Source organism: Myotis yumanensis, unplaced genomic scaffold (assembly GCF_028538775.1).
Source record: "Myotis yumanensis isolate MYYU_CA2020_CCGP unplaced genomic scaffold, mMyoYum1.0.hap1 SCAF_13, whole genome shotgun sequence".
Classification (NCBI taxonomy): Eukaryota; Metazoa; Chordata; class Mammalia; order Chiroptera; family Vespertilionidae; genus Myotis; species Myotis yumanensis.
The window spans coordinates 18759619-18784426 of record NW_027223764.1 but is presented as its reverse complement, the minus strand read 5'-3'; the positions used below and the strand labels follow the sequence as shown (position 1 = coordinate 18784426).

At 44.8% G+C, this 24808-nt stretch overlaps 1 protein-coding gene and 1 pseudogene across 1 annotated transcript; one reads left to right on the top strand and one right to left on the bottom strand.

Moving 5' to 3' along the window:
* The first annotated feature begins 136 nt into the window (after nt 1-136).
* HIF1AN (hypoxia inducible factor 1 subunit alpha inhibitor) lies at nt 137-14876 on the top strand. The gene is made up of 9 exons (XM_070432503.1): nt 137-290; nt 3918-4136; nt 4418-4668; nt 7424-7572; nt 10248-10393; nt 11369-11475; nt 11783-11846; nt 12078-12188; nt 13024-14876. Exons 2-9 carry the CDS (start codon nt 3960-3962, stop codon nt 13066-13068), a joined length of 1050 nt encoding a protein of 349 aa, XP_070288604.1. The 5' UTR covers nt 137-290; nt 3918-3959; the 3' UTR covers nt 13069-14876.
* Nucleotides 6612-6712, bottom strand: LOC139022274 (U6 spliceosomal RNA; annotated as a pseudogene).
* Nucleotides 14877-24808: the final 9932 nt, after the last annotated feature.

Genomic DNA, 24808 nt, shown 5'->3' with positions numbered 1-24808 from the left:
GGGCCAAAAGGCGTGGAGGCGGCAGGTCGCGAAGACACGTCCTAAGGGTTCAACAAAGGTGGGGCGTGGAGGGTGTTGAGAAGCAGAGGCAGGACGTGCAGAGGGACAGAGGCTGAGAGGGAACGCCGGAAGGGGAGAAAACCAAGCAGGTCATTGCTTCGATATTTCAGCTTGCTGTGTCTCTTTTTCTCCCCAAGTTACCTTAGACGCATCCAAGGATAGTGAGGACTCAGGACCTGAGCATCTCATGTGGACAGCTGACCCCCTCCAGCAAGAGCAGCACAAGTGAAGTGAGCCCGTGTTAACCTCTGACGGCTTGCCTTTTCCTCTCCTTTACTGGCACTTGCTCCATCCATCCCCAAACGTGATCATTCTTCAAATCCAGCCCTTGGTCCTACTTGTTTTTGTTGTTTTCCAAATTGGTGGGTATCTTTCAGCTGATGTGCGGTGCAACAGGTAAATCGGCCTCGAATTGGTTCCTCATTTTCAGTCCGTGTTAACTTAAGAACGTCCCAGTCACCTCTACCCAACAAATGTAAAACCAATGCTATCACCAGAGGCAGCTTTTAGGAGCCTGCATAAAGGCTCAGATTTGCCAGGATTTAGATAATTACATTACTAACACAATTAACAAGCATTAGAAGAATGAGGAGGGGAGGCATTATCATATTTGCATATGAATATGTTCTCATTTTATTTAAACAGGTGGAATTTGCATAGTTTACACCAAGCATGTCAAACTCAAAGGCTAACACAGGCCAACTAAACAAGGTTTAAGTTTATGTGGGCCGCAAAAAACCAAAAGCTTCAATTTTCATAGAAACGTAGGTTTATTTCCATAGAGACATGCTGAATACAAAGGGCTGAAATAAATGAGTAATCATTAACATAAAATAATAAATCATTTTAATAAAAATATTTTTTCTTGAACATTAACTTACCAGACACTGAATAACTGCACCAATTAATAAGCATAATGCAAATAAATCTATTTTTCTTGTTCTCCGAAAGCGAAATATTTCCTGTTGTGCACACTAAACAGGTCAGTCCAAGACTAATGACGTGGCAATTGGCTGCTAAAACATTCTCTGCTAGTATTAGTGGAGAGAAATGGTGCGTCTGCACATAAGGCGCATAAGGGAAATGAATGCAACACAATTATAGTAATCAGTCATTAGTGAGCCTTGTAGTTCATTATTAAAAATTATGTAAACACGGATATCGTAAAAATTAAGTTACAAAATTTTTATGGCCCTCGGGCCGCGAGTTTGACATGCTTGGTTTACACAGTGTAAATATGCACATATTTTCAGAAACTTTTAGGGTGATCACTGTTTTGGAGCAGAATTCATTATTATAGACATTCTCATATATCAGAGCAATAAAAACTGATATATACTATTTGGTATATAAATTTTGGAAAGGACTACACCACAGCAACTTGCCCTTCCTATATAATAAAGCCTGATATGCAAAATCGACTGAACAACGGAAAGACGAGCACTGACCACCAGGAGGCAGATGCTCAACACAGGAGCTGCCCCCAGGCCCCAGGCCAGCCAAAGCGCGTGCCAGTGGGGGGGTGGGAGGGGGGTGGGCACCCTGCCAGTCACCCCACAGATTGGCCCCATCACCTGCCAGGCCTAGGGACCCTACCTGTGCACAAATTTCATGCAACGGGCCTCTAGTCCTATATAATAAAACCATACTATGCAAATTGACTGAACAGCAGAATGACCTGTTACTATGACACACACTGACGCTCAATGCAGGAGCTGCCCCCTGGTGGTCAGTGCACTCCCTCAGGAGGAGTGCCGCTCAGCCAGAAGCCGAGCTCATGGCTGGCGAGCACATTAGCAGTAGCGGGAGCCTCTCCCACCTCTGTGGCAGCGCTAAGGACCCCTCGGGGGACGTCTGCTAAGGGGTTCCGAACTGTGAAAGGGCTCAGGCCCTGCTGAGGGGAACCCCTCTTCCGCCCAGTGCATGAATGTCGTGCACTGGGCCTCTAGTTAGTAAATAAGCATCAATAGTTGATGTTCAGGATAATTGGACACCATCTGTAGTCAATTGATCCAATTTGGGTCAAAAAACAGAGTTGGTCTAATTTATTTTAAAGATATAATTTACATACCATAAATTCCCCCTCTTAAAGTATATAATAGTTAATTTTTAGTATATTTACAAAGTTGCGCAATTATCACCACTGACTCTAAAAAATTTTATCACCCCAAAAGGAAACCCCATACCATTAGCACATCCTGGCCCCCCCCCCCCCCATCCTCCCCACTCCACAACTACTAATCTATTCTCTGCCTCTGTGGATTTGCCTATTCTGGACATTTTATATAAACGGAATCATAATATGTGGCCTTTTGTGTCACATTTCACTTATAACGTTTTCCAGGTTTGTCCATGTTGTAGCATGTGTCAGTTCTTCATTCATTTTTATGGCTAAATAATACTTCATTATATGGATATATAACATTTTGTTTATACATTCATCAGTTGATGGGTATTTGGATTATTTCTACTTTTGACTATTATGAATAATGTTTCTGTTAACATTCTTGTATAAGTTTTTGTGTGGATGTATGTTTTCAGTTCTCTTGTAGTATTAGTAAAATGTCTGGGTCATAGGGTAACTCTATGTTTAACTTTCTTCAGAATTACAAAACTATTTTTCAAAGAAGCACCATTTTATATGTCTGCTAGCAATATATGAGGGTTCCAATTTCTCCAAATTTTCAACACTTGTCACTGTCTTTTTTATTATCACTATCCTAGTGGATATGAATTATATCTCATTGTAGTGTGTATTTTTTTATTCCTTTCCCAAGGGTTTGTTTTATTGATTTTTAGAGAAGGAAAGAGAGAAACATTGATTCATTGCTTCCTGGACGTGCCTTTCTTAGCTCCTAGAATCTGTCATTCTCTGCCACATATAGTTTGTTTCTTAAAGGCCAACAGGACATCATCTGTGCCTCCAAATCTCTCTTAACTTCTGTCTCTGCCTTCTAGACTCAGATTTAAAGAGCTAGAGTGATTAGGTCAGGCCAACTCAGGATAAATCTCCCCTTTGCTGAACTCAAAGTGAACTGATTAGGGACATTAATTATATTTTTGCTATATAACCTCATTGCCAGAGTGATAGCCTATCATAGTCATAAGTCCTGTTCTTCTTCAAGGGGAGAGACTTATTATATAGGGCATGTAACCCATGGGATGGAAATATTTGGATCTATCTTAGAATTTGACCTCCAACAGCCAGCCACAAGAACTAAGTAATAGATGTCATTGATAGGGCCTTTAATAATCAATATAAATTGTTTGAATATGTAGGATGCTCATGCTTGACTATAACATTGGTCCCATAGCAAAAATATCTTCAAGTAGGAGAGATGGTGATACAGGTAGAAAAATCAAATGATGCCAAACAGACAAACAAACAAGCAACCCCGTCTTTGCTTTTAAAAGAATTCAACTTGCCATATATCTTTTGCAAAGGCCTTCAAAGCAACCTTTGCCCACATCCTGCACCGCCCCCCCCCCATCCTCCCCTCTCCACAGCATCTATCAATCTAACTGCTTTTCCTTCTGACTTCCTTAGGTAGGTCAATCATTTGCTTCTCTCCTCACTAAACTTGCCTCCTTCTTTGCCTGTTGTGTAGGCCTGGGCACACGGAGGCAGCAGTACTATTTTGTGAATTGGTTAACCGGGTTAGCAACTCTCATCAATGGGACTAACGTCTCTAGCCCAAGTCTTCAGGGGCGGAGCCTAGGGTGTAGCGCTGATGGTCACCAATAGGAGGCGCTCCCCCACGTCTTGGCTCCGCGTTTTTGTTTTTGTTTTTGTGCTTCTGGGCCGCTCTTTCTCGCAGCCCGTCTCTATGGTTTCCGTTGTGTTTTCTCCGGAATAGGCGGAGCTTCCGGTTCCGGCGGGGCCGTCCCTAGCGGCGGAAATGGCGGCTACAGCGGCGGAGGCCGCGGCCTCAGGCTCTGGAGGACCCCGGGAAGAGGCTGAGGCCCCCGGCCACGCCTGGAATGAGTCCCAGCTGCGAAGTTACACCTTCCCGACGCGGCCCATCCCGCGTCTGAGCCAGAGCGACCCCCGGGCGGAGGAGTTCATCGAGAATGAGGTAGGGGGCGGGGCCGTGTCCCCTGCGGGAGCGGGGGAGGGAGCAGGTTGGGAGGAGAGGTCAAAGGCGAGCGACGATGGAGGTGGGACCTGGCCGGGCGGTGGACTGGGGCCTGAGGGGCGCTGGAGAGGGAGGCCAGGAGAAACGGGACTTGCGGGGTTCGTGTTGGCGAGCAGACGGGGTTACTCGGAAGTTGGGAAGTGGCTGGAATGACGGAACCAGAGCCCACCGGTCCTCGGGGTGACTTCCTTTGTGCTGCTTCACCTGATGTTTTCCCTTAGGAGCCTGTGGTGCTGACCGACACGAATCTCGTGTATCCTGCCCTGAAATGGGACCTGGACTACTTGCAAGAGAACATTGGCCACGGAGACTTCTCTGTGTACAGCGCCAGCACCCACAAGTTCCTGTACTACGACGAGAAGAAGATGGCCAATTTCCAGAACTTTAAGCCCAGGTCCAACAGGGAGGAGATGAAGTTCCATGAGTTTGTTGAGAAACTGCAGGATATCCAGCAGCGAGGAGGAGGAGAGAGGTACGGTCCCGGTGGTGGGTTTCTGTGGGCTCGGAGGCAGGCCTTTTCTTTGCCGGCACTCGAGTGAGGAGACGGAGGAGCTGGGTGCGTTCGCAGAGTGGAGGGATGAGAGGGTGACGACCCGTGCTCTGTGGTTCTCTAGTTCTTTGTCAGCTTCTTAAAGTGAGGGTCACCGTTGCCTACCAGGGTCCGGTAGGTGAACAAAAATGAAGTTGTTTGGGTGAAAACTACCGTGAGGCGAAATATATACACCCCGTTCCAAGTCAGAAGTCGAGACTTGACTTGTATCCATTTGGGAGTTCCGTTTCAGGACTGCCAGATATTCAGGTTTTTTCAAGAGAAGCCAGAAATCGAGGATTTTTACTTAAGATCTTTTTACTTAAATGTGCACAGCTAATTCACATTTTTAAAGATGCTGCGAGGAGCCGAACAGAAATGTCTGTTGTTGGATTTGGGCTTGAGATGACCCGTTTGCAGGCTAATGGCTGGGGATAGTTAAGGCCGAAGAGTTACATAAATGTTGAGATTCTGGGGTGAAGGATATTAGGGTCCTCTAGCTTAGGGGAGATCAGATTAGGTTGGGGAGGGGCGTATATTGATGTTCCAGGTGGTACTGGCAATAGCAAAGGCAACACACACAGAAGTGTTTCTTTCTTTCTGCTTTCATGCCTGTGTACGAGGACAGCCCCTTAGGTAGGTCCCAGACAGCATTGCCCCTGGGGAATTGCTTTCACTAAGTTCGTGGCGAACGACCCTCTGCATCTCACCTTGGTGCCCTGTCTTAACCTTCCTGCCTCAGTTCTCTTTCTTACTACTCCCTGTTAGCAGTATGTGGCTGAGTGAATGAATTTGAAATATCTTTTTTCCATCTTCCTGACACTTAGCAGTTACACAATGATAGGACTTTGACTAAAAGAGTTTCCAGAGTCTGTACTATGATTGATCTGTTATTTTTGTCTTATAAAACCTGATTGAGTTGAGTTGTCTCATGCATTAATTTCCTTAAAATTAATAGCATGTACGTGCGCACGCATATGCATAGACACATCCAACGTTCAGATTGAGAGCTATTTAAATAGCGCTGGTGGAGTGTAATTCCTTTTAATGAACATATGGACTAGAATAAGCATGAGATAAAACACATGAATCCCCTGGTTCCTCATTCACTTTAAGTTTCTTATCCTGTAGTGAGAGCATTTCCCCCTCACTAAGTATGAGCTATGAGTGTAGTCTCTTCTTTTTGGGTGACTCAAGGAAAAATTTTCCTATGAGCAAGTTTTACCCTACCTGCTGACTTGAGCATCAGCCAACTCCACTGCATAATTGTACAGGTTGTTGTGATTCTGGGATGAAGGCTATTAACATCCTCTTGAGCTCTTTTGATATTTACTGTTTAGGTATAATGGAAAATGTTTAGATTCATGTTTCATGAATGGTCCTGCCTCTCTTAAAGTTACTTGTAAAATTTTTGTATGTGTATGTATATTATAATCTCTGGGAAGAGTCCAAAGGTTGCATTTGAGTCTTGTCCCCAAAAAGGTAGCTAATGTTTCTAGCTAATTGAGATTTCTAGTTAAAGTGGCCTTAAACATCATGCTTCTAGGCACTGATACCTTTGAGCCTTTTGAAGTAACATTCTCAGGACCAGGAAAGGACTGCTTCTGTACTTAACTTCCAGCTTGTCCCCTTATTAATGTGTCTTGTGGGCTTGATTACGTGTGTCTGGGTTTTCATATACCTTAAGTAACTTCTGATCTTCCTTAGGGGTGTTAGGAGCCTTGGGCCTGATGAGGCATCTTCCTTCAGATGTAGAAAGCTGCTACAGAGAGGTGGCTGAATCAATTAAGATAAACTAGGCTTCAAGCCAGAGCTCCGCAACTTTATTTCTCACTCACACTACATGTTCATCACAGGTCACCTGGAGTAGGCTGTGCTCTTTTTTGAGAAATATGAAACGCTTCACAAATCTGTGTGTCATCCTTGTGCAGGGGCATGCTAATCTCTGTATCGTTCCAGTTTTAGTGTACGTGCTGCCTAAGTGAACAGAGGAGGAAGCTCTGCTCTTACATCATCATTTTCACTTCAGGGCCCGGATTGGCCCTGTAGCTTCTACCTGAAACTTTGCAGTTGCTGTGGCAGAGAGAAAAGATGTGGTGGTAGTGTGTGCTGGTTCTTACAGTTACAGTTTGGAAGCAACACAAGTTACTTCTGTGGACATTTCCTTGGCCAAAGCAAATTAAATGATCAAAGCAAGTTAAATGGCTTCAAAGGGGTATAGAAGAATAACGCTCCCGCAGGGAAGGAACTGGCTCTTGGTGAACAGTTATATGATTTGTTACAATGGCCATTGAGGGCCAAAGGGGATGCCTTGGGCCCTGAGAATCTCTGGAACAAGGGTGATTCATCATTGTAGGCTCTGTGGATAGACTTTGAGGAATCTATGAAAGAAATTGTATGAAAGTTCGTTCTGTGTATGTGCATTTTTCTGGGGAACCTTCCTTGGATTCGTAAAGGATTTATGCTGTGACCCAGAAAAACTTAATCACTTCTTTAAAGTAAGAAGTTTGGTGTCCGAAGAAAGATAGTTAAGGATTCAGTTCTGTGAGAATCCATGTTGGTTAAGATTCACATGATAGTGGTTGTTCTCTGTGGGCGATGATATTTTGGGTTTAGCTTAGATTTCCAGATGTGGGGAGGCCATGCCAAGGGACTGTGTGTACATGCACTAATGGGATCTTCTTCTTGGGGAACATAGGTTGTATCTGCAGCAAACACTCAATGACACTGTGGGCAGGAAGATTGTCATGGACTTCTTGGGTTTTAACTGGAACTGGATTAATAAGCAACAGGGAAAGCGTGGCTGGGGGCAGCTGACCTCCAATCTGCTGCTCATCGGCATGGAAGGTAAGAAATCTTTCAGAAAGCAGCATAGCTTGGAGTCGTTCAAACCCGGTTCCTAATCCTGTGTCCACTATTTATTCCCTCCTTGACTTTGAACGAGTCACTTAACTTCTCAAGCCTCAGCCACCTCATCTGCAAAAGGACCATGATAGTATTTTATAAGTAGCTGTGAAGGTGAAATAAGATAATTTATGTTGTTTTTAAGATAGTTTCATGCACTCTAAAAAGTTTTCCCTTCCTTAGTTATTGTGTGAATGTGTATACTCAGATATTAGGGATCTCTGCAGTATTGCTTTTCTCTATTGGATCTGTTTGTATTCAAAAGATTTTTATCCCAGTAGAAGAGGGAATGTATTTTTCCAATATAAGCTGAACCTTAACTTCTGAACAAATAATACATTCATGGGGTTTAATTCAAAAGGTATAAATAGATATGTAGTGATAAATCTCTCTTCCACACCCAGTTTCTCTCCCTGGAAGCACCACATGTTATTAGTTGACTGTGTATCCTGCTAGAGAATTTTATGTACACACAAGCAAATATGTGAATATGTTCTTTCATGTGTGTTTTTTTTTCTTTTGAATAAAATGAGAAGCCTTTAAATTCCAGTCAGAACAAGGAGAGCTGCTTATCTCATTCTTATTATTTCCAGCACTAGCTTGGTGACAGGCTCATACTAAGTAAATGGTGAATAAATTGGGTTGAACAAGGAAGCAGAGTAATTATTCATTGTTGTTCACTGCTGGACTCAGATCTCTCCGCCCTTTGATTATCCTTTCTTCAGATTTAGGTGCAGTTTATGGATTGACTTTTAACCTGTCCCTTGGAAACCAACTCTTGGTTGACCTGTCAGGAGCCAGTTCTAGTTTATTTGACTCTGCATTTTTTTTTCTTTTAAATATATTTTTATTAATTTCAGGGAGAGGAGAAAAAGATAGAACATTAGTGATGATAGAGAATCATTGATCGGCTGCCTCCTGCATACCCTGCACTGGGGATTGAGCCCACAACCTGGGCATGTGTGCCCTGACCAGGAATCGAACTGAGATCTGGTTCATGGGTCGACGCTCAACCACTGAGCCACATCAGCTGGTTTTTTTGACTCTGCATTTTTCTATTGCCTTGTCCTCTGGTAGAGTGTAGGCAAGTGGATTTGTCGGGTAGAGTTGAGAGAGCAGACCCTCTTTGGGGATGCCAGGGACTCTCAGCATTTAAGAAGGCAGCTGTCTTGACCCACCCAGGTAGACCTGAGAATGTCTTCTACACTCCATGCCCTGCAGGGGCCCTTAAGTTTTTAAGGATTGTGCGAAGGATAAACAACATACGTGGCCCCAGTTATAATGAGTAGATAGAGCACATACTAGGGCAGAACTAATTCAAGGTGGCATTTAAAATAATTTGCTTTATTCAAGTTGAATAGCTCTCTTTTAGGAATCTGATTTGTACCCCTATGAGAATCAACATCCCCAGTGTTGCTCTAAGAAGTGTTGCACCTTACAGGTGTGTTGACGTGGGAGGAAAGGTTGAGAATCTTTGCCCTCCAAAAGGGCTACTCAGGCACACTCTCCCGGGAATATGTTCGGGCCTTTCCGTTCCCCTCTCTTCTTCCCCCACAGGTGTGTATCTCCTAAACTCTAAGGGTTCCCATGAGACTGCAACCAGGGGAGCAGTGGGCGGCTGCAGCTTGTCCTGGGCTAACCCCCAGAACCTGTCTCCTTCTCTCTGACTCTCCAGTGAGCTGACAGCAGCTATGCCTTGGCTCATTTCTTTCCCATAAGGTTTCTAGAGAGCCAAAGCATCCCTGCCTAGTCTCTCTCCTGTCGCTTCTTCTCTCGTAGAGACAGTTTGTTTCACTGTCCCCAGCTTTAATAAACGTATTCTCAAAATAAAGAATAAAAAACGAGCTACCCAAAGCAAGTACGTATTCATGCAACTTAAAATGACTAGTTAACTCCATCAAAGACGATCATGCAGAGCAAAGAAGGGCATTGTTGATACCAGTCATTTCATTTGTTTCTAACTCTTGTTTTACTGCCCTTGAATTCTTGCCATGGTCAAGAAGCGTATAAGTATATATAATATATTACTTTGTTAGACTTGTATGATTTTAATGTGCTATTGCTTCCAGTAAGGGCAACAGCCATCATTTAAGAAAGTCTACTTTGCTAATTAATGTTGAATCCTTATTGCTGGACTTATTACTGATTAAAAGTGTAACACCACCCTGGCTGGTGTGGTTCAGTTGTTTGAGCATGGTCCCTTGCACCAAAAAGTTACTGGTTTGATTCCCGGTGGTTTGATTCTCCGTGGTTTGATTCTCGGTTAGGACTGATGCCAGGATTGCCTGCTCCATCCCCGGTAGGTGGCGTGCAGGAGGCAGCCGATTGATGTTTTGTTCTCACATCTGTTTTTCTTTCACTCTCCTTATCCCTTCCTCTTCAAAAATCAATAAAAAAATATTTTTAAAAAATACATCCTCAAATATATATATATTTTAAAAAGTGTAACACCTAATTCGCTGAGATTTTAATTGCCATCTCCCTGATTCTGCCTGATTTTTTTATTAGGAAGCCTTAGCTGAGTGGGCAGGCTGGTTTCTCTCCAGCACGGGGCCCTGTGTTCCAGCCTGTGCAATAGAGGCACTGCTCTGAATAAGAAAATGTCTTTCTTCTTCCAGGAAATGTGACACCTGCTCACTATGATGAACAGCAGAACTTCTTTGCTCAGATAAAGGGCTACAAGCGATGCATTTTATTCCCCCCGGATCAGTTTGAGTGCCTCTACCCATATCCTGTTCATCATCCGTGTGACAGACAGAGCCAGGTGAGCTCCTGATCTGAGGAAGGTACAGAACTCCTTGGGGATCCAAGGTTGGCATGACTTTCCCCTTCCTTGTGGTGGTATGCTAGGTTTGGACAAACTCAGAGGATAATTTCACAGTGTAGCTCATACAGGGTGGGGCAAAAGTAGGTTTACAGTTGTTCATATGGAAAATAATACAGTAATTAATTAATAATACAAGAATAAACTGTTTCACATACAACTCTAAACCTCCTTTTGTCCCACCTTGTATATTTCAGGCCTCTGTGGAAGTCCCCTCATGTTTATAAATATAAACAGCCCTGTAGAGCTAATTCTGGAGGGCAGACCCTACGGTTGATGCTGATGGAGTCAGGTCACCACCCTGTTTGATTGGATTAATAGTTCATGGAACAAAATGTGTTTATGTCTCTATTGGATTTAATAACTGTTTTCTTTTGTCATGGATGGTCTCACTTTTTGATAAAAAGGAGGACGAATAGAATTGAGATATGTCACTTAATGTCTTTTCTGGATCCAAGTGAGGTATATGGTTTACTTTGTGGCCAAACAAAGAGGTTCTTTTCTTCTTAAATTGAAAGCTGCCTAGTTACTTCATGTAGGAATTTTGACTGGTTAGAAAGTGTGTCTGGGAGAAAGTTCCTGAAGGTTTGAGTGAAGGATGAGTCCTCATTATTCATATCTGCAGGCCATGAGTAGGTTTTCTGACCTGCAAGCTGTGATGTTTGGCTTCTGACCTCAGGAGCCCTGAAGCCGAGGATTCTTTACCACTCAGTATTGAGTGTGGCCTCTCTACATCGTCCTCTGAGAGAGACTGTGTATTTTTAACATATGTTGTGTTTTCTGCTGGATATAAATTTTAAGTCTTTTTTTTTTTAAGGCATCTTTGTAGACTACCAGAGTAACTTTCACATAATCCTTAATGATAAAAATTTGGTGATCGACTGATTTTTTTTTTCTTTCTCTTGAACCTCTCAGGTGGACTTTGACAATCCTGACTACGAGAGGTTCCCCAATTTCCAGAACGTGGTTGGTTACGAAACAGTGGTTGGTCCTGGTGATGTTCTTTACATCCCAATGTACTGGTGAGGAGGGGGCTAGGACTGAGGACTTCTTGGGAGCTTTCTTTTCCATTCCCTGAAAAGCCTTATCTGTGTCCCTTGAGTTGTGACAGGATTGGTCTAATGTGATCTACAGGAAGGTTGGCATATCCAGATGTGAGCATCCTGAACATGGGGGAAATCACAACCCTCTCTCTAGCCCCATGGTGTGTGTGAGAGGATGAGCATGAAGATCCTGTCCTCTTTATTTCTCCTAGCTGGACTCCTAGTTTCCCGTCCCTCCCTCTGAAAAGTATTGGTGGCAAACAGGAACCTGTTTATTTTCTTGCAGGTGGCATCACATAGAGTCATTACTAAATGGGGGGATTACCATCACTGTGAACTTCTGGTATAAGGTGAATATGGGTTTTTTTCCTAGATGGGGCTGGGGTGAGGTAGGTGTAATACATTATTTGGGGGTAGAGTGGGGAGGTTGGCTATTTCTGGAGTGATCCCAGGTCTTTGGGGAGATGAAGAGGAATGGGCTTGAACGGTATTTCTTAGAAGGGAGGATGGTGCCTAGGAATCGTGGGTGACACCGAAGCTTTCTGCTAAAGACATTTCCTGAGCTGCTGCTTCCTTTGCAGGGGGCCCCCACCCCTAAGAGAATTGAATATCCTCTCAAAGCCCATCAGAAAGTGGCCATAATGAGAAACATTGAGAAGATGCTTGGAGAGGCCTTGGGGAATCCACAAGAGGTATGTGGCTGCCCCAAGGTGGCACTCCTGTGGTTCGGTGGCAGTGATCAGGGAAAGTCAGGATTGGTGTCACATTCTCCATAGCTCCTCTGTTTCATATCTGTTATCCTCTCCATAGAGGTTATGGGTATGTTCAGAAAAGCCTTGTTTTCTGCTGAGAGCTGGGCCTGACTGGCGGATCAATTATAATCTGTTCCATGCTAGTAGTAATGTTCCCCGTGGGGCTTGTGTGCCAGCTGGGACCCCTGAGGGGATTCTTCTGGAACAGGAAGTGAGCAGTAAAGCATCTCCTCACACTCTCCAGCTGTGCCAAGGCTCTTCTAGATTGAGACCTGCTTCCCACATAGGTGTGCCAGTGGCTCATTGGGCAAATGGGGGAGGTTTGTATTCATAACACTCTAGCCTCCATCCTGTGGGTATCCTCAGCATCCAAAGGACCTGTGGGGTTTCGAGATGGCATTACCCTCGATTGCAGGTGATCTTTTCAGTATATAAAGGCATATAACATTCTTAAGGCACATTTAAGAAACATGCAAACACTCTTGGGTATTTGAGGATTATTAGTCCTCTGACCTTCTGTTTGTTGTTTGGTGCTGCTTACAAATACAGGGTATTGTGAGAGGGAAGAAAATACAAGGTGAGCACAAAGAAGATAGCCATGCCCCGGAACACTGGGTTGACCTTCAGGAAGAGAGTTGGTTAGAGGGCATACAAGATTGAATGAAAGCTTTCTCCCCCCCCTTGGCTAGACATTGAATGTCTTTAGACACATGCCTGTCCGGCTCCAGGGTCTGGGAAAAGGCAGTTCTAACTGGCTCCTCATGTCTTTTTGCAGGTGGGGCCCTTGTTGAACACAATGATCAAGGGCCGATACAACTAGCCTGCCAGGAGTCGAGGCCTCCTGCCAGGTGACTGCTAGCTCATCCACACCGCTTCATTGATGAGGACAGGAGACTCCAAGCACTAGTATTGCACGAAGCACTTAATGGACTGGACTCTTGCCATGGCCCTGGAGGCAGGTGTTTGGGACAAGGCAGGGTGGTTGGCGAGCCACTCCCATTTGGAGGGACTTGGTGCCCTTGCCTCTGTGCCCCAGCACCTTCTCTCCCTGCCCCCCTAAAGTTCTGCATTCAGTGTGTGGAGTTCCAGCTTCTGGTTTTCATCATGTCTGTGTGTGTCAGTCTGTCAACCTTGGGATGTGTGTATGCGTGTGTGTGCATGCACACCCATGTGTGTCTCTGTTCCTTGCGCCCTTCTGGATCAGGACCCCACTCTGGCCCAGACCTATCTCCTGCAACCTCCGTGCCTCAGCCTGAGATAGAGGAGATGCTCTTGGATGCCCGCTACATCAGGCTACAGGGCCAGAGCTATCCTGATGTTTAGGTCGGTCGGCTTCCTTCAGGTTTCACAGAATCAGGTTCTAGGATGGGTGGGAATGGCTACTGGGACTCTACTGGGGAGAGTGAGAAGGAGGCTTGCTTTGAGAGCCGGGAGAGCTTCCTATGAGAGAGAATTAGACAGGTTCCAACTTGGACCTTCATGCTCAAGCCATACATAGAAAAGAGCCTTGGGACACAAGAACCAAGGATTGTGCATAAATTTCAAATTGCAGTTACATACAGCTCCTCTCTTTCAGCACCAGCTCTTAATCCCTGTGCTTAGTACCAAGGGAGTCCTCCTAGCATTGGCTTCTCTAGGTTCTATGGGTGCACACCTCTGTGCAGTGTGTGTGTGTGTGTGTGTGTGTGTGTGTGTGTGTGTGTGTTTTCACACTGGCCTGCCTCTCTGCTTACCAAGTCTCTCTACTGCAGTGGGAACCCCAGGGCAATACGGCCTGACCTAACCTAAAGATTTTAAACTCAGTTTCAGCCATTGGATGTTGGTCAGGTCTCACAGCAACCTGCCTGAGGCTGACTGGCTAGAACCTTTTCTGCCTAGGCAGGCTACACGCTCTATGTCTGAAGAGCTTCCTGGCTCAGTAGACAAAATGGGGTCAAGCTTTAGCAGCTAACTCACTACCTGTCATCCACCTCATGACAAGGACAAAAATGTAGCCTTGTCTCTTAAAGCCAGCACCTCTGCCAGACCCCACTAATGTTCCACAAACACCCTCAAAGGTCAGGGCAACTGGTGGAGCACAGAAGTATAATTTCCTTTTCACAGCTACTTATGAGAACCCCTCAGGGCTGCAGCTTACCACTGGGCAGCTGTGCACTGCACAACTCGAAGGGCCCTCTTCTCATGTATTCAGTGGGATTGGGCAGTGTGGTGGGCCTGTGTCTTGTCACCTCCACTTCCATCTCATGTCCCTTCTCTCTGGAAGGAAAGAGGAGGTGGAGTATTTGGGTTTCTGTACTTTTTTCTTTTTTCCTACCAAAGGTTTACTTCAGTGACTGAGCTATGGCTCTTACCCCCAAGCTCAGTTTACAGTTACAGTGCACTGATGGACTGAGGATGCGTGTGTTTGTGTGTGCGCATCTGTGTATGTATTTTAAGTACCCGATTCTGGGTTCTCTGATGCACTGTGTGTGCGTGCAAACACGGTACCTTCTCAAGTGTAGTTCTTTCAAATATAGCCAATGCTGGAAAATGTGATCGCAGTGATCTCCATCTCTCCATCTCTTTTTGGGAAAGAGGAGCATACAGAGAAACCAAGGCAAACGGAGGATAAACTTGACCACAACCACACTTTGAAAGAGAGCAGATTGTTTTTGTTCTCCTTAGCAGGTCTGCTGCATTACTGGGTCAGCCTGCAAAGATGTGGGTGGTGTGCAGCAGGGAGGTGTGTGCCACGCAGCTGGTCCTTGCTGGGCGCTGTGCTGACCTAAGGGGAATGGGGGGCAGGGACCTGCACAGGATTGGTTGTGATCCTTGGGTAATATAATACTGACCCCTGATTAGACACCTAATGTGTGCCTAGTGCTTTTATCTGTGTTCCTCACTATCCTGCAAGGTAGATATTCTCATTTTACAGATGAAGAAATGGGCTTAGAGAGGTTAAGTAATTTGTGGCAATCAGGATTCCAGCCTATGCTGTTTGGCTACAAACCCCTGCTGCTCCTTTGCCAACAATGTTGATTCTTTTACCTCCTCCCTTGTACTACCTCAGATCTCATTCCACTGGACACTGTCTGGTGCTGGCGAGTTTAGCCCAAGAGAGTGCAGAAGATACAGCACTGGGTAACAGCTCTCCTGGGCTCCAGCTAAAGACATCTGGGGAAAACTGCCGGGAAGCCATGTAACACGTTCATAGTGCTGCAAGGAGCTACAGGGAGACAAGCTCTAGATCCCATTGTGTTCCTAGTGTGTCCTTGAGTAGGTTTCATGACTTCTCCCAGCTTGCTTCTACATTGATGGAATTGAAGACCTAGTTCTAGGTGCTCACTAAGAACCTTGATTCATGTTCTGCTGTTTCCTTATCCCCCAAGGAAGAGGTTGAGTCTTTTGCCTTTACTTGCCTAGGTTAGGGCCATTTGGGCTCAAATTCTACTTGGGACAGAGGAATCATTTGTGCTGTGTTACCCCTATTGTGGAGGCAGACCCCATGGGAAGGTGGGGGGTTGTGTCTGTATGGAGGTCAGCCATGTTGCAGGCTCCTATTTTTACACCAGTAGGTACAGAGGAAACTACTCTTTTGTGAAGTCAGATATTGTTGGGGATTTGGAGTTTGGGGGATGGAGGAGGGGCTGTTCTGGGCATCAGTTGAGCAGATGCCCAGGATGCCTGGGGGAGACCAGCTTCCCCTACAAATCAGAGCTCTAAATTACAAGGTTTTTACCAACGCGAACAGTTGGGGGACGTCGTCTGCTCTCATTTGCGTAATGGTTTCTGTCACTGGTGATTAGACACAGGATGAAGGAAAAGAAATTTGACAATTAGGAATGAGCCATCATTAATCTGAATCTGTTAGGAGACAGAGAGGGGAAGAATCCTTATCACTGGGCCAGCCAGTGTGGGGAGACCCTCCTGCCCCCCAGAGATACACCCCTTTATTGTTCCCACAAGGAGGCTGAGGTGGTATTTCTTAAAGCAGACGAGATGGGCCCAGTCCCCAGCCTGAGATGGACACAGGAACACACATACAGGCACAAGCCAGCACGGAGAGATGGGTGTCAAGTGCATCGTAGGGCAAAGGCTAACAATGGAGTACTTTTGATAGGTGCTATTTGTGAAGAATGTTTTTGTAATCAGCTCTCCAGGTGCCCTACCAGTGGCAAGTAATTATTACATTTCAATCCTGTAGAGCGGAGGAAACCTGGTCTTTATCCTCTAGGACAGCGGTTCTCAACCTGGGGGTCGAACGACCCTTTCACAGGGGTCGCCTAAGACCATTGGAAAACATATATAATTACATATTGTTTTTGTGATTAATCACTATGCTTTAATTATGTTCAATTTGTAACAATGAAATTGGGGGTCACCACAACATGAGGAACTGTATTAAAGGGTCGCAGCATTAGGAAGGTTGAGAACCACTGCTCTAGGAGCTTCTGCCTAGTTGGAGAAGAAACCACAGGAAACCACCAGAAGTTATGAGAGCATGGATTGTACACTCTGTGAGGACAAGATTAGAGGCTGCTGAGGAAGGAGGCAGACCAGCAGAAAGCAGAGCTCTTCCTCCAGGCTTCTCCAAGCACCTGGACTCCCCAGAAAGGGATTCTGGGCCTCCCAGCAACATTGGTTCCCCCCACAGTACAGCTTAGTTACATGGAGGTCACTGAGGCCTGCGCCCAGATGTGTGAGCAGGTAATAAGATTAACGAAAAGGCTCAGTCTTAGCAGTGGAGAGTGCCAGTTTGGATCTTCTTACTTTCCTGACCTGTGATAGTTGTGTTGATTTACCCAAGATTAGTGCATCTGTTCTCTGTGTGCTCTGTCCTCTTGCTATTTTGTCCCTTCTGTACCTTCCGGTTTAGCTTTTCTAACTCTGCTAGTCTTCAGCCAGCTCTGCTTAATCCTCACAGGTCTTGAGATCCTCAGCAGAGTCCTGCTGAAAACTTTTGGTGCATTTCTGGGGGATGAAGCCTCAGACACTGGCAGCCTTGAAGTCCAGGGGCCGATGGTCAGTGAGGACTCCAGAGATGGGTGAGGGAGGGTGCTTAGAGAGTTGTGAACAGTGGAGAACAAATGAGAGGGTATTGGGCAGGAGACTTCCCAGTAGTGAGGCCTGGCAGGTCAGGGAGGGAGGAAGAACCAGTTTGTTTTTCCATTTAAATGCATCTGTGTGCCTTAGGGTCAAGCATTTCAGGGATGGGGGCATTTCTCAGGTGTGTTTTTTAAAAAAATTGTTTTTGTCGTTGATCCTCACTCAAGGATATTTTTTCTATTGATTTTTAGATAGAGTAAGAGGGAGGGGGGGGGATAGAGACAGACAGACATCCATCAGTTTGAGAGAGAGACATTGATTGGTTATCTCCTGCACCCCAAAAGGCTGGGGATCAAAACCTGCAACCCAGGTATGTGCCCATGACTGGGAATTGAACCCATGACCCTTCAGTGCATGGGCCAATGCTCTCACCACCAGCCAGGGCTCTCAGGTGTTTTTGGCGATGCCCCGAGTCACCAAGTTTAGCTTTCTTTCATTTCAGTGTTTTCTGGGAGGAAACAGCATATTGAGTAGTCCTGTGTCAGGAGTGGAGATCTTAGGTGAGAAAGGCCCAGGAAGTTGGGGCAGCAGGCAACAGGGACCCAGTGGTCAGCTTATACCCACGCTCTCTCTTCAGTACTCTGAGTATTTAAGTACAGGAGCTGATCATGGGCCTCGCTTTCTTCCCCACCTAAAATCTGGTCTTCGAGTAACATTGGGAAGCAGAAGTGTCCTTAACCTCAGTGAGAAACATCCTAACACAGTGTTTAAAATCATGGATTTTGGAATCCAATGTATTTCGTTCAGATTTCTAGCTTTGCTAACTTGCCAGCTGGGTTTGACTTAACCTCTCTGAGCCTGTTTCCTCAATTATAATGGTATGTGTGGTAGGGAAGGGTAGTGGTGGTGGTGGTTACATTATGTGACTTATTCAGGAACTTGATTTCAGTGATTCCTTCCTTCATTAAAGCATAGGGAAGAATAAGGAAAATACCCTGGGGAAACCCATGTTGAGCTGGGATCAGACAGAAGAGCCTTGTTACCTAAACCTGTCCCAGAGGAAGGGAAAAAAGGAACGAGTCTAAGATCATCTGCCTCCTAGGCCAGGCTTTACTGCTGTCTACAGCAGCCTGGGGACAGGGTGGGAAGCTGTCAGGTAAGAGTGCTCTTTACACTGAATGAGTTCCCCTTACACCTGGTGAAGCTGTTGCCAACCTCACACTGTGAGATACCTTGGCAGTCAAATCAGGTCCCCTTGGTTCAGTTTTATCCCATGCCCCTCGATGTATTTAAGTTGGATTGTTCTAGGACAGAGGCATTCAGAAGAGAATTCAGAAATACATAAGACAGGGCTCTTAATAGCTACCATTTGTGGAGCACCCTGGAGCATTTTTGTTTCAGACCCTGTGCTTGCAGTTCAGTGGGGGCAACAAGCAGGCAATTAGCATTACAGGTGCACAGAGGAGAAACACCTGACAAGCTCAGTAGGCTTCCTGCAGGAAGTAATATATTTAAGCTGATATGCTTGAAAGATAACCAGGGGTTGGGGAGTAGTAAAAGGCATGAATTTCTCCTCTGACTTCTCTCCCAGTTCCAAAACAAACACTCTGTTCCTCCATGTTTAAGGCTTTTGTTAATCACTCCTGGGAAGGAACTGTCAGCCAGGCAATGGACCTCAAGAAGAAGAAAGCCTTTTGGTTAGCCACGAATCTTTGAAAGTCATTTTGGTTTTTGGCCCAGGTTCATCCTGGGGTGCAGGTGGATTGGACTTGGTCGTTTGCAGTCCCTCTTCCTCAGAAGACTGGCCTCTGGAGCTGCCCTGCCACCCTACTTGGAAGAGCTGCTGGACTCAATTCAGAACTCAACCCGAGATATATTCTGGCTGCCTGGATTTCTCCCGCCTCTTCCACACATATCTCACTGATCTCCTAGGTTCTGCTCCCACCACTAGCCACTCTCCCCTCCCCTCTCCGAACTGAGGCCCTCCCCTCCCCCCATCCTCTTGTCCTCTGACCCTGGTCCCTAGCCATAGGTGAAAAGGACCTCTCTCTAACTTGTACTAAGCCCTCTCTGGACTATAGGCTATTCTGTAGTCACTTTGCATTCACCTGTTTGCTTCAAAATCTAAGCTACATCTGGGCTAGGTTTTTACTACCTTGAGTATATAGCAGTATAGGATATTGGTTGAGAATGAGAGCTGTACATACTTGTCTTTGAATCCTAGATCTGTTTGCTATGTGACCTTGGGCAAATGACAAACTGCCTGAAGCTCATCTTCATATATGTGGGGTAACATTACCTACCTTGTCAGGATTACATGAAGTGTGTTAAAAAGGACTTAACAGAGTGATTTCCATAGCAAGGGCCCAGTCATCAATGGCTTCTAGTGGTGCCAGCCCTCTCTCTTTCAAAGCCTTTACCTTTCTTTCCTAGCTAGCTTCCTGACTTAAGGTCCTGCTTCCAGCGTCAGGGCAAGTATAGTTGTCGGCTCATCAGCAAAGCAGAGGGAGGAGATTAACTTTACTGCTTACGTTATCAGTCTCTATCCCTTCTTAGTGAACATTTAGGGAATGTTCTTCCAAAATTTTTTTAATATTAAAAACCAGCCCTAGTGAGTTTGGCTCAGTGGATAGAGCGTCAGCCCTTGGACTGAAGGGTCTGGGGTTTGATTCCAGTCAAGAGCACATACCTCTGTTGCAGGCTCAATCCCCAGCCCTAGTCAGGGAGCATGGGGGAGGCAACCAATTGATGTGTCTGTCTCACCTCTGTGTATTTCTGTCTCCTCTCCCTTCTACTCTCTAAAAATTCATGGAAAAAATGTCCTTGGGTGAGGGAGGATTGACAATAAAATAGAAATTAAAAAAAATATGTGAACCATACTGCCATTGGAAATAGAAGGCATCAGACCTGCTGCCACTGGGTAAGAGGCACTGAAGGTGTGTGTGCAAGCTGACACACAGCAGGCAGGGACACGGGAGTCAAGGTTGATGCAGAGGCTGCCATGCTGGTCTAGAGGTGTGCCACAGAATGGCTTGAGGTTCCCTTTAAGTTTTGTATATGAGTTTATTGGGGCCAAACTGATGACATGCTAGGAAGCAAGATCTCAAATGCTCCCCTTTAAGTTTTGGGATAGTGAGCCTTTGACTATATTGTTTGAGCAAAACCCCACTCACTTTACAACCAGTGTGGTCATTGTCCCACAGGGCTTGTGTGATGTCTTGAGAAGAATGAGGCCTTAGATAAGACTCCTGAGGTGGAATCTCTGTTTGCCTCTTCCTGACTGTAATCCTAGGTAAGTTAAAATCCTACATCTTGGCCACTTCACCTCTGAGGAGTGGGAAATAGCTAATGACTTGTAACATTGTTAGGAGGATTATGATGTTTTATTTAAAATATATTTTTATTGATTTTAGAAAGGAAGGGAGAGAGAAACATTGATGAGAGAGAATCATTGATCAAGCTGCCTCCTGCACTCCCCCTACTAGGGATTGAGCCCACAATCTGGACATTTACCCTTGACTGGAATTGAACCCTAGATCCTTCAGTCTGCAGTCCAACGCTCTATCCACTGAGTCAAACCAGCTAGGGCTATGATAATGTTTTAAAATATCCTGTTCAGTGTGGGCACTAGAAAATAGTTTCTTAGAAAAACTGAACAGTGTTTAGTTAGTGCTTGAATAGAAAGAAACTGCTGGCAACAGGGCTTCCCCTACAAATCAGAGCTCTAAATTACAAGGTTTTTACCAACGCGAACAGTTGGGGGACAACTGAGTCAAACCAGCTAGGGCTATGATAATGTTTTAAAATATCCTACTCTGACTCTCAAGATGCTCACAGTGGAATCAGAGGAGATGACTTGGGTGGGGGAAGCAAAGCGGAAAAGAGCCAGTCAGCGTGAATCAGTGGTTGAACGTTGACCTATGAACCAGGAGGTCCCGGTTCAGTTCCCAGTCAGGACACATGCCTGGGTTATGGGCTCCATCCTCAGTATGGGGCCTGCAGGAGGCAGCTGATAATTGATTCTCATCATTAATGCTTCTATCTCTCCATCCCTCTCCCTTTCTCTCTAAAATAAATTTAAAAATATTTTAAAAAACAAAACGGGAACGATCCTAGGATTGTGGAAAAGACTGAAAATCCATGAAAGATGGGACAAAGATGCATAGATGGGGTCTTGAGCAGAAGCAGAGCCCTAGGCTCTAGGTTACCACCTAGTCCCAAGAAGAACAAAGACAGTGGGGCAGGAGGGGGTCTGAGGAAGACGCTAGGGCTGAGTGGAAGGAACACAAGGTTTGGGACAGTGAGCCTTAGATGTACTTTTCACAGGCTGGGTGACTTGGGGCATATTCGTCCCCGTGCTTCAGTCCCCTCATCTTTAGAATTGATTAACACTGCTACCTTTCTTACAAGATTGGGACAATATATGTGAAAATACTGTCTGAGCACTATGTTAGTTGTTGAGGGTTTAGGGGAGCTTTTTCCAGAGTGGGTGGGCCACAGAATTGCAGGAGTTCACAGATTCAAGCCTCCCACACTTCCGGTAGGAAATAGTAAAGTGGCATTTCCCACCACAACATTGTTCTTCCACTCTGCCAACATTTGACTAGTAAAGATTTTGTTTTTATTTAAGAAGAAAAAGCACTGTGGTCAGAATTACATGGCCTAGATTTGAATCTTGTGTTCATCATTCCAAAATTGAGATGGTCAGATTATTTACCATCTCTGAGCTTTGATTTCTCAACAGGTCTCATGTGACTGTTGGGAATGAATGATACACCTTAAGTGAAACAACCCAGTACCTAGTGCTGACCTAGGAAGTGTCTAATAAATGTTAGCTCCATTTATTTCTCCTTGGGAAGCATCCAATTGACCCAGCATAAAAGGGACTTCATTGCCCATGCCTTGGTGTAAACAAGTAATATCAGTTTTCCCTTTAAAAAAAAAATTTTTTTATTGACTTCAGAGAGGTAGAGATAGAAACATCAGTGATGAGACAGAATCATTGATTGGCTACCTCCTTCACACCCCACACTGGGGATGGAGCCCGAAACCCAGGCATGTGCCCTTGACCGGAATTGAACCCCGGACCCTTCAGTTCTATCCACTGAGCTACATCAGCTAGGGGTTCCCTTTTTTAAGGTGAGATTAGTTGCCCTAAAGCAGTGATTTTCAACCAGTGTGTCGCAAGAATTTTTAAAACATGAAATACCTGACTACTTAGGGGCACTGACCTCTTTTCCCTTACATTGTCAAATTAGAAATGACAACAGCCAACACAACAATAGCTGTCCAGTGTGAATGAATCAAAATTATCCCCTTTTTTTGTCAGATTGGCAAAAATATATTTTTTAGTGTGCTACAGAACTTTAATAATTAGCCATGAGATGAAAAAGATTGAAATTTGCTGTCCTAAAGGAATAGGAGTGTGAGTGGGGAAGAATCATGGAGAGGGGGGCAGGACTCTACAACATTGGAGATAGAGTAGGGATATTATTGTGGTCATCTAGGTGGCATGGGGGTGGGTGAAGAAAGGAGGTTGTTGAGAGAAGAGTTTTCAGAAAGAAGGTAGGTGATGAGTGCAAGAGGGAAAAGCCAATCCAGGGGCAGTGTGGAATAGAGGACAGGGCGGATCTGTGGGAGAACCTCAGGATTTGTGACTACAAGTCAGTTGTGAGAGAAGTGCTGCATTCAACCAGCTGTCATCTTAATACCGGGAAGTGTGGTCTTCCTCTAGAAGAAGAATATAAAAAGAAAGCAGAAATCAAGATGAAAAGATTTGTGTTTTCAGAGCCAAGGAAATGCATCCCCAATCAAGGTATATGGTAGCCTAGGTGGGATTCTAGGCTTCTGTGAGAAAATGCAATTAGTTATTGAAGAGCATCAAACCCCAGGAGTATGATTTGGGTGACCACCTCCCTAAGTAATGGAGGCCTGGTGATAGGGCTTACACAGGCCACAACAATGACTTTCTGGGTCCCTTCTTAGAATCCAGTCAGTGGCCTGACCCATGTTTCTGATTGCTTTACAACCTCAGCCATCTGAGAAGGCAACACCCAAAAGATCTCCATCAATTGTTTCCTTGGTCAATAAGCATCTTCTAATGCTGGAGGACTTAGAATGATGGATAGACATGTTTAAGAACATCTAATCCACAGTATTACTCTTTGCTTTAAGGAATATATAGTGTTTGTATTTTATATCCTTGACATGTGGAAGAGAATTTGCCTCTAATAGGTTTACCTTGTAATATCAACTAACGTCTGTTGAGTAATTTATTTGGACTTGAATTTTAAGTTGAAGTCTTGCTAAGTTTCTATATACTTTTGGAACATTTAAAATGATTAAAAGATTTGCTACACTTATAAACTTAATTTATTGGAGATATAGCAATTATTTGCAAAGGTTTGTTTTAGTCTGATAAATGAAGTACTTAAGGAAATCAAATATATTAATCTTAAACTGCTTTGTTTTATAAACAAAATAAAATTTGTAAAAGATGAACTTAAAAGCTTAGACAAGAACTAGGATTTTGAATATATAACTTTGAAAACTGAATATAACTTTTAAAACCAAGTAATTTCTGGATAATTATTTCTATGCACAAAAATAACTCATGGATGTCAGAGTTATTTCTCACATGGAAACTCAAGTGCAGTATTACCACAAACCCAAGTCACTAAGCTTGTCCAAGTACTTGGCAACATTTAAGATAAACTTTTCATCTAAAAAATTAGATTTTTGGCTTCTCTGAGAAATCAGAAGATCTACAGCAATAAAATCCCCATTTCCCGTGCAACTACAGTTGGCTGGAGCTGAATAGCTACTACTCCTTGGGCATGTTCCTTCCAGCTTACCTCTGTCACCATTCCTCACTGTACTTTATACCTGGTTTGTCTGACTTCTGTGACCTGTCTGTCCCACATAGATTTTTGGATGTGTGACCCCTGAACTAGAGGCTCTCTGAGGTTCCTAACAGCTGATTTATAGCCTGGGATAAGGGCTCGGGAAAAGTGCCAGGCCCTGCCTTCCTCTACATTTTTATTTTCCCTACTCCAGCTGGGCTGTCTTTTCCCATCTGACCTGGGCCCAGGACTGGTGTCAACCCTATAGGAAATATGTAAGGAGTTCCTATGGAAGGGGGAAAATGCGGTGGTGGGGGCGGGGGGCGGGGGGAGATGGCAAGAAGGGTACATATGTAATACTTTCAACAATAATGATTGAAAAGGGGGAGAGGAAAAAAAAGTTTTCAGGCTTGGACTTCTTCATGTTTGCTGTACTTGTCTGTGCCCAGACAATTTGCCTAGGCTCCAACCCCATGTCTCAGTTCCTGTGAACTTCCTGATCACCTCATTATTTGATCACAGCCTTTGCTGTGTGAGGGCTCCCAGGCTCTCTGCTTTATGAGCTCCCATACCTGATTATCCCTGATCTCTCAGGGTTGGTTGTGAATCTTCTGACCAACTCTCAAGCCCTGACCCCATCTTCACCATCACTGCTCACGGTCTGGGCAATGTGGTTACTCAGCTGAGGCTTGG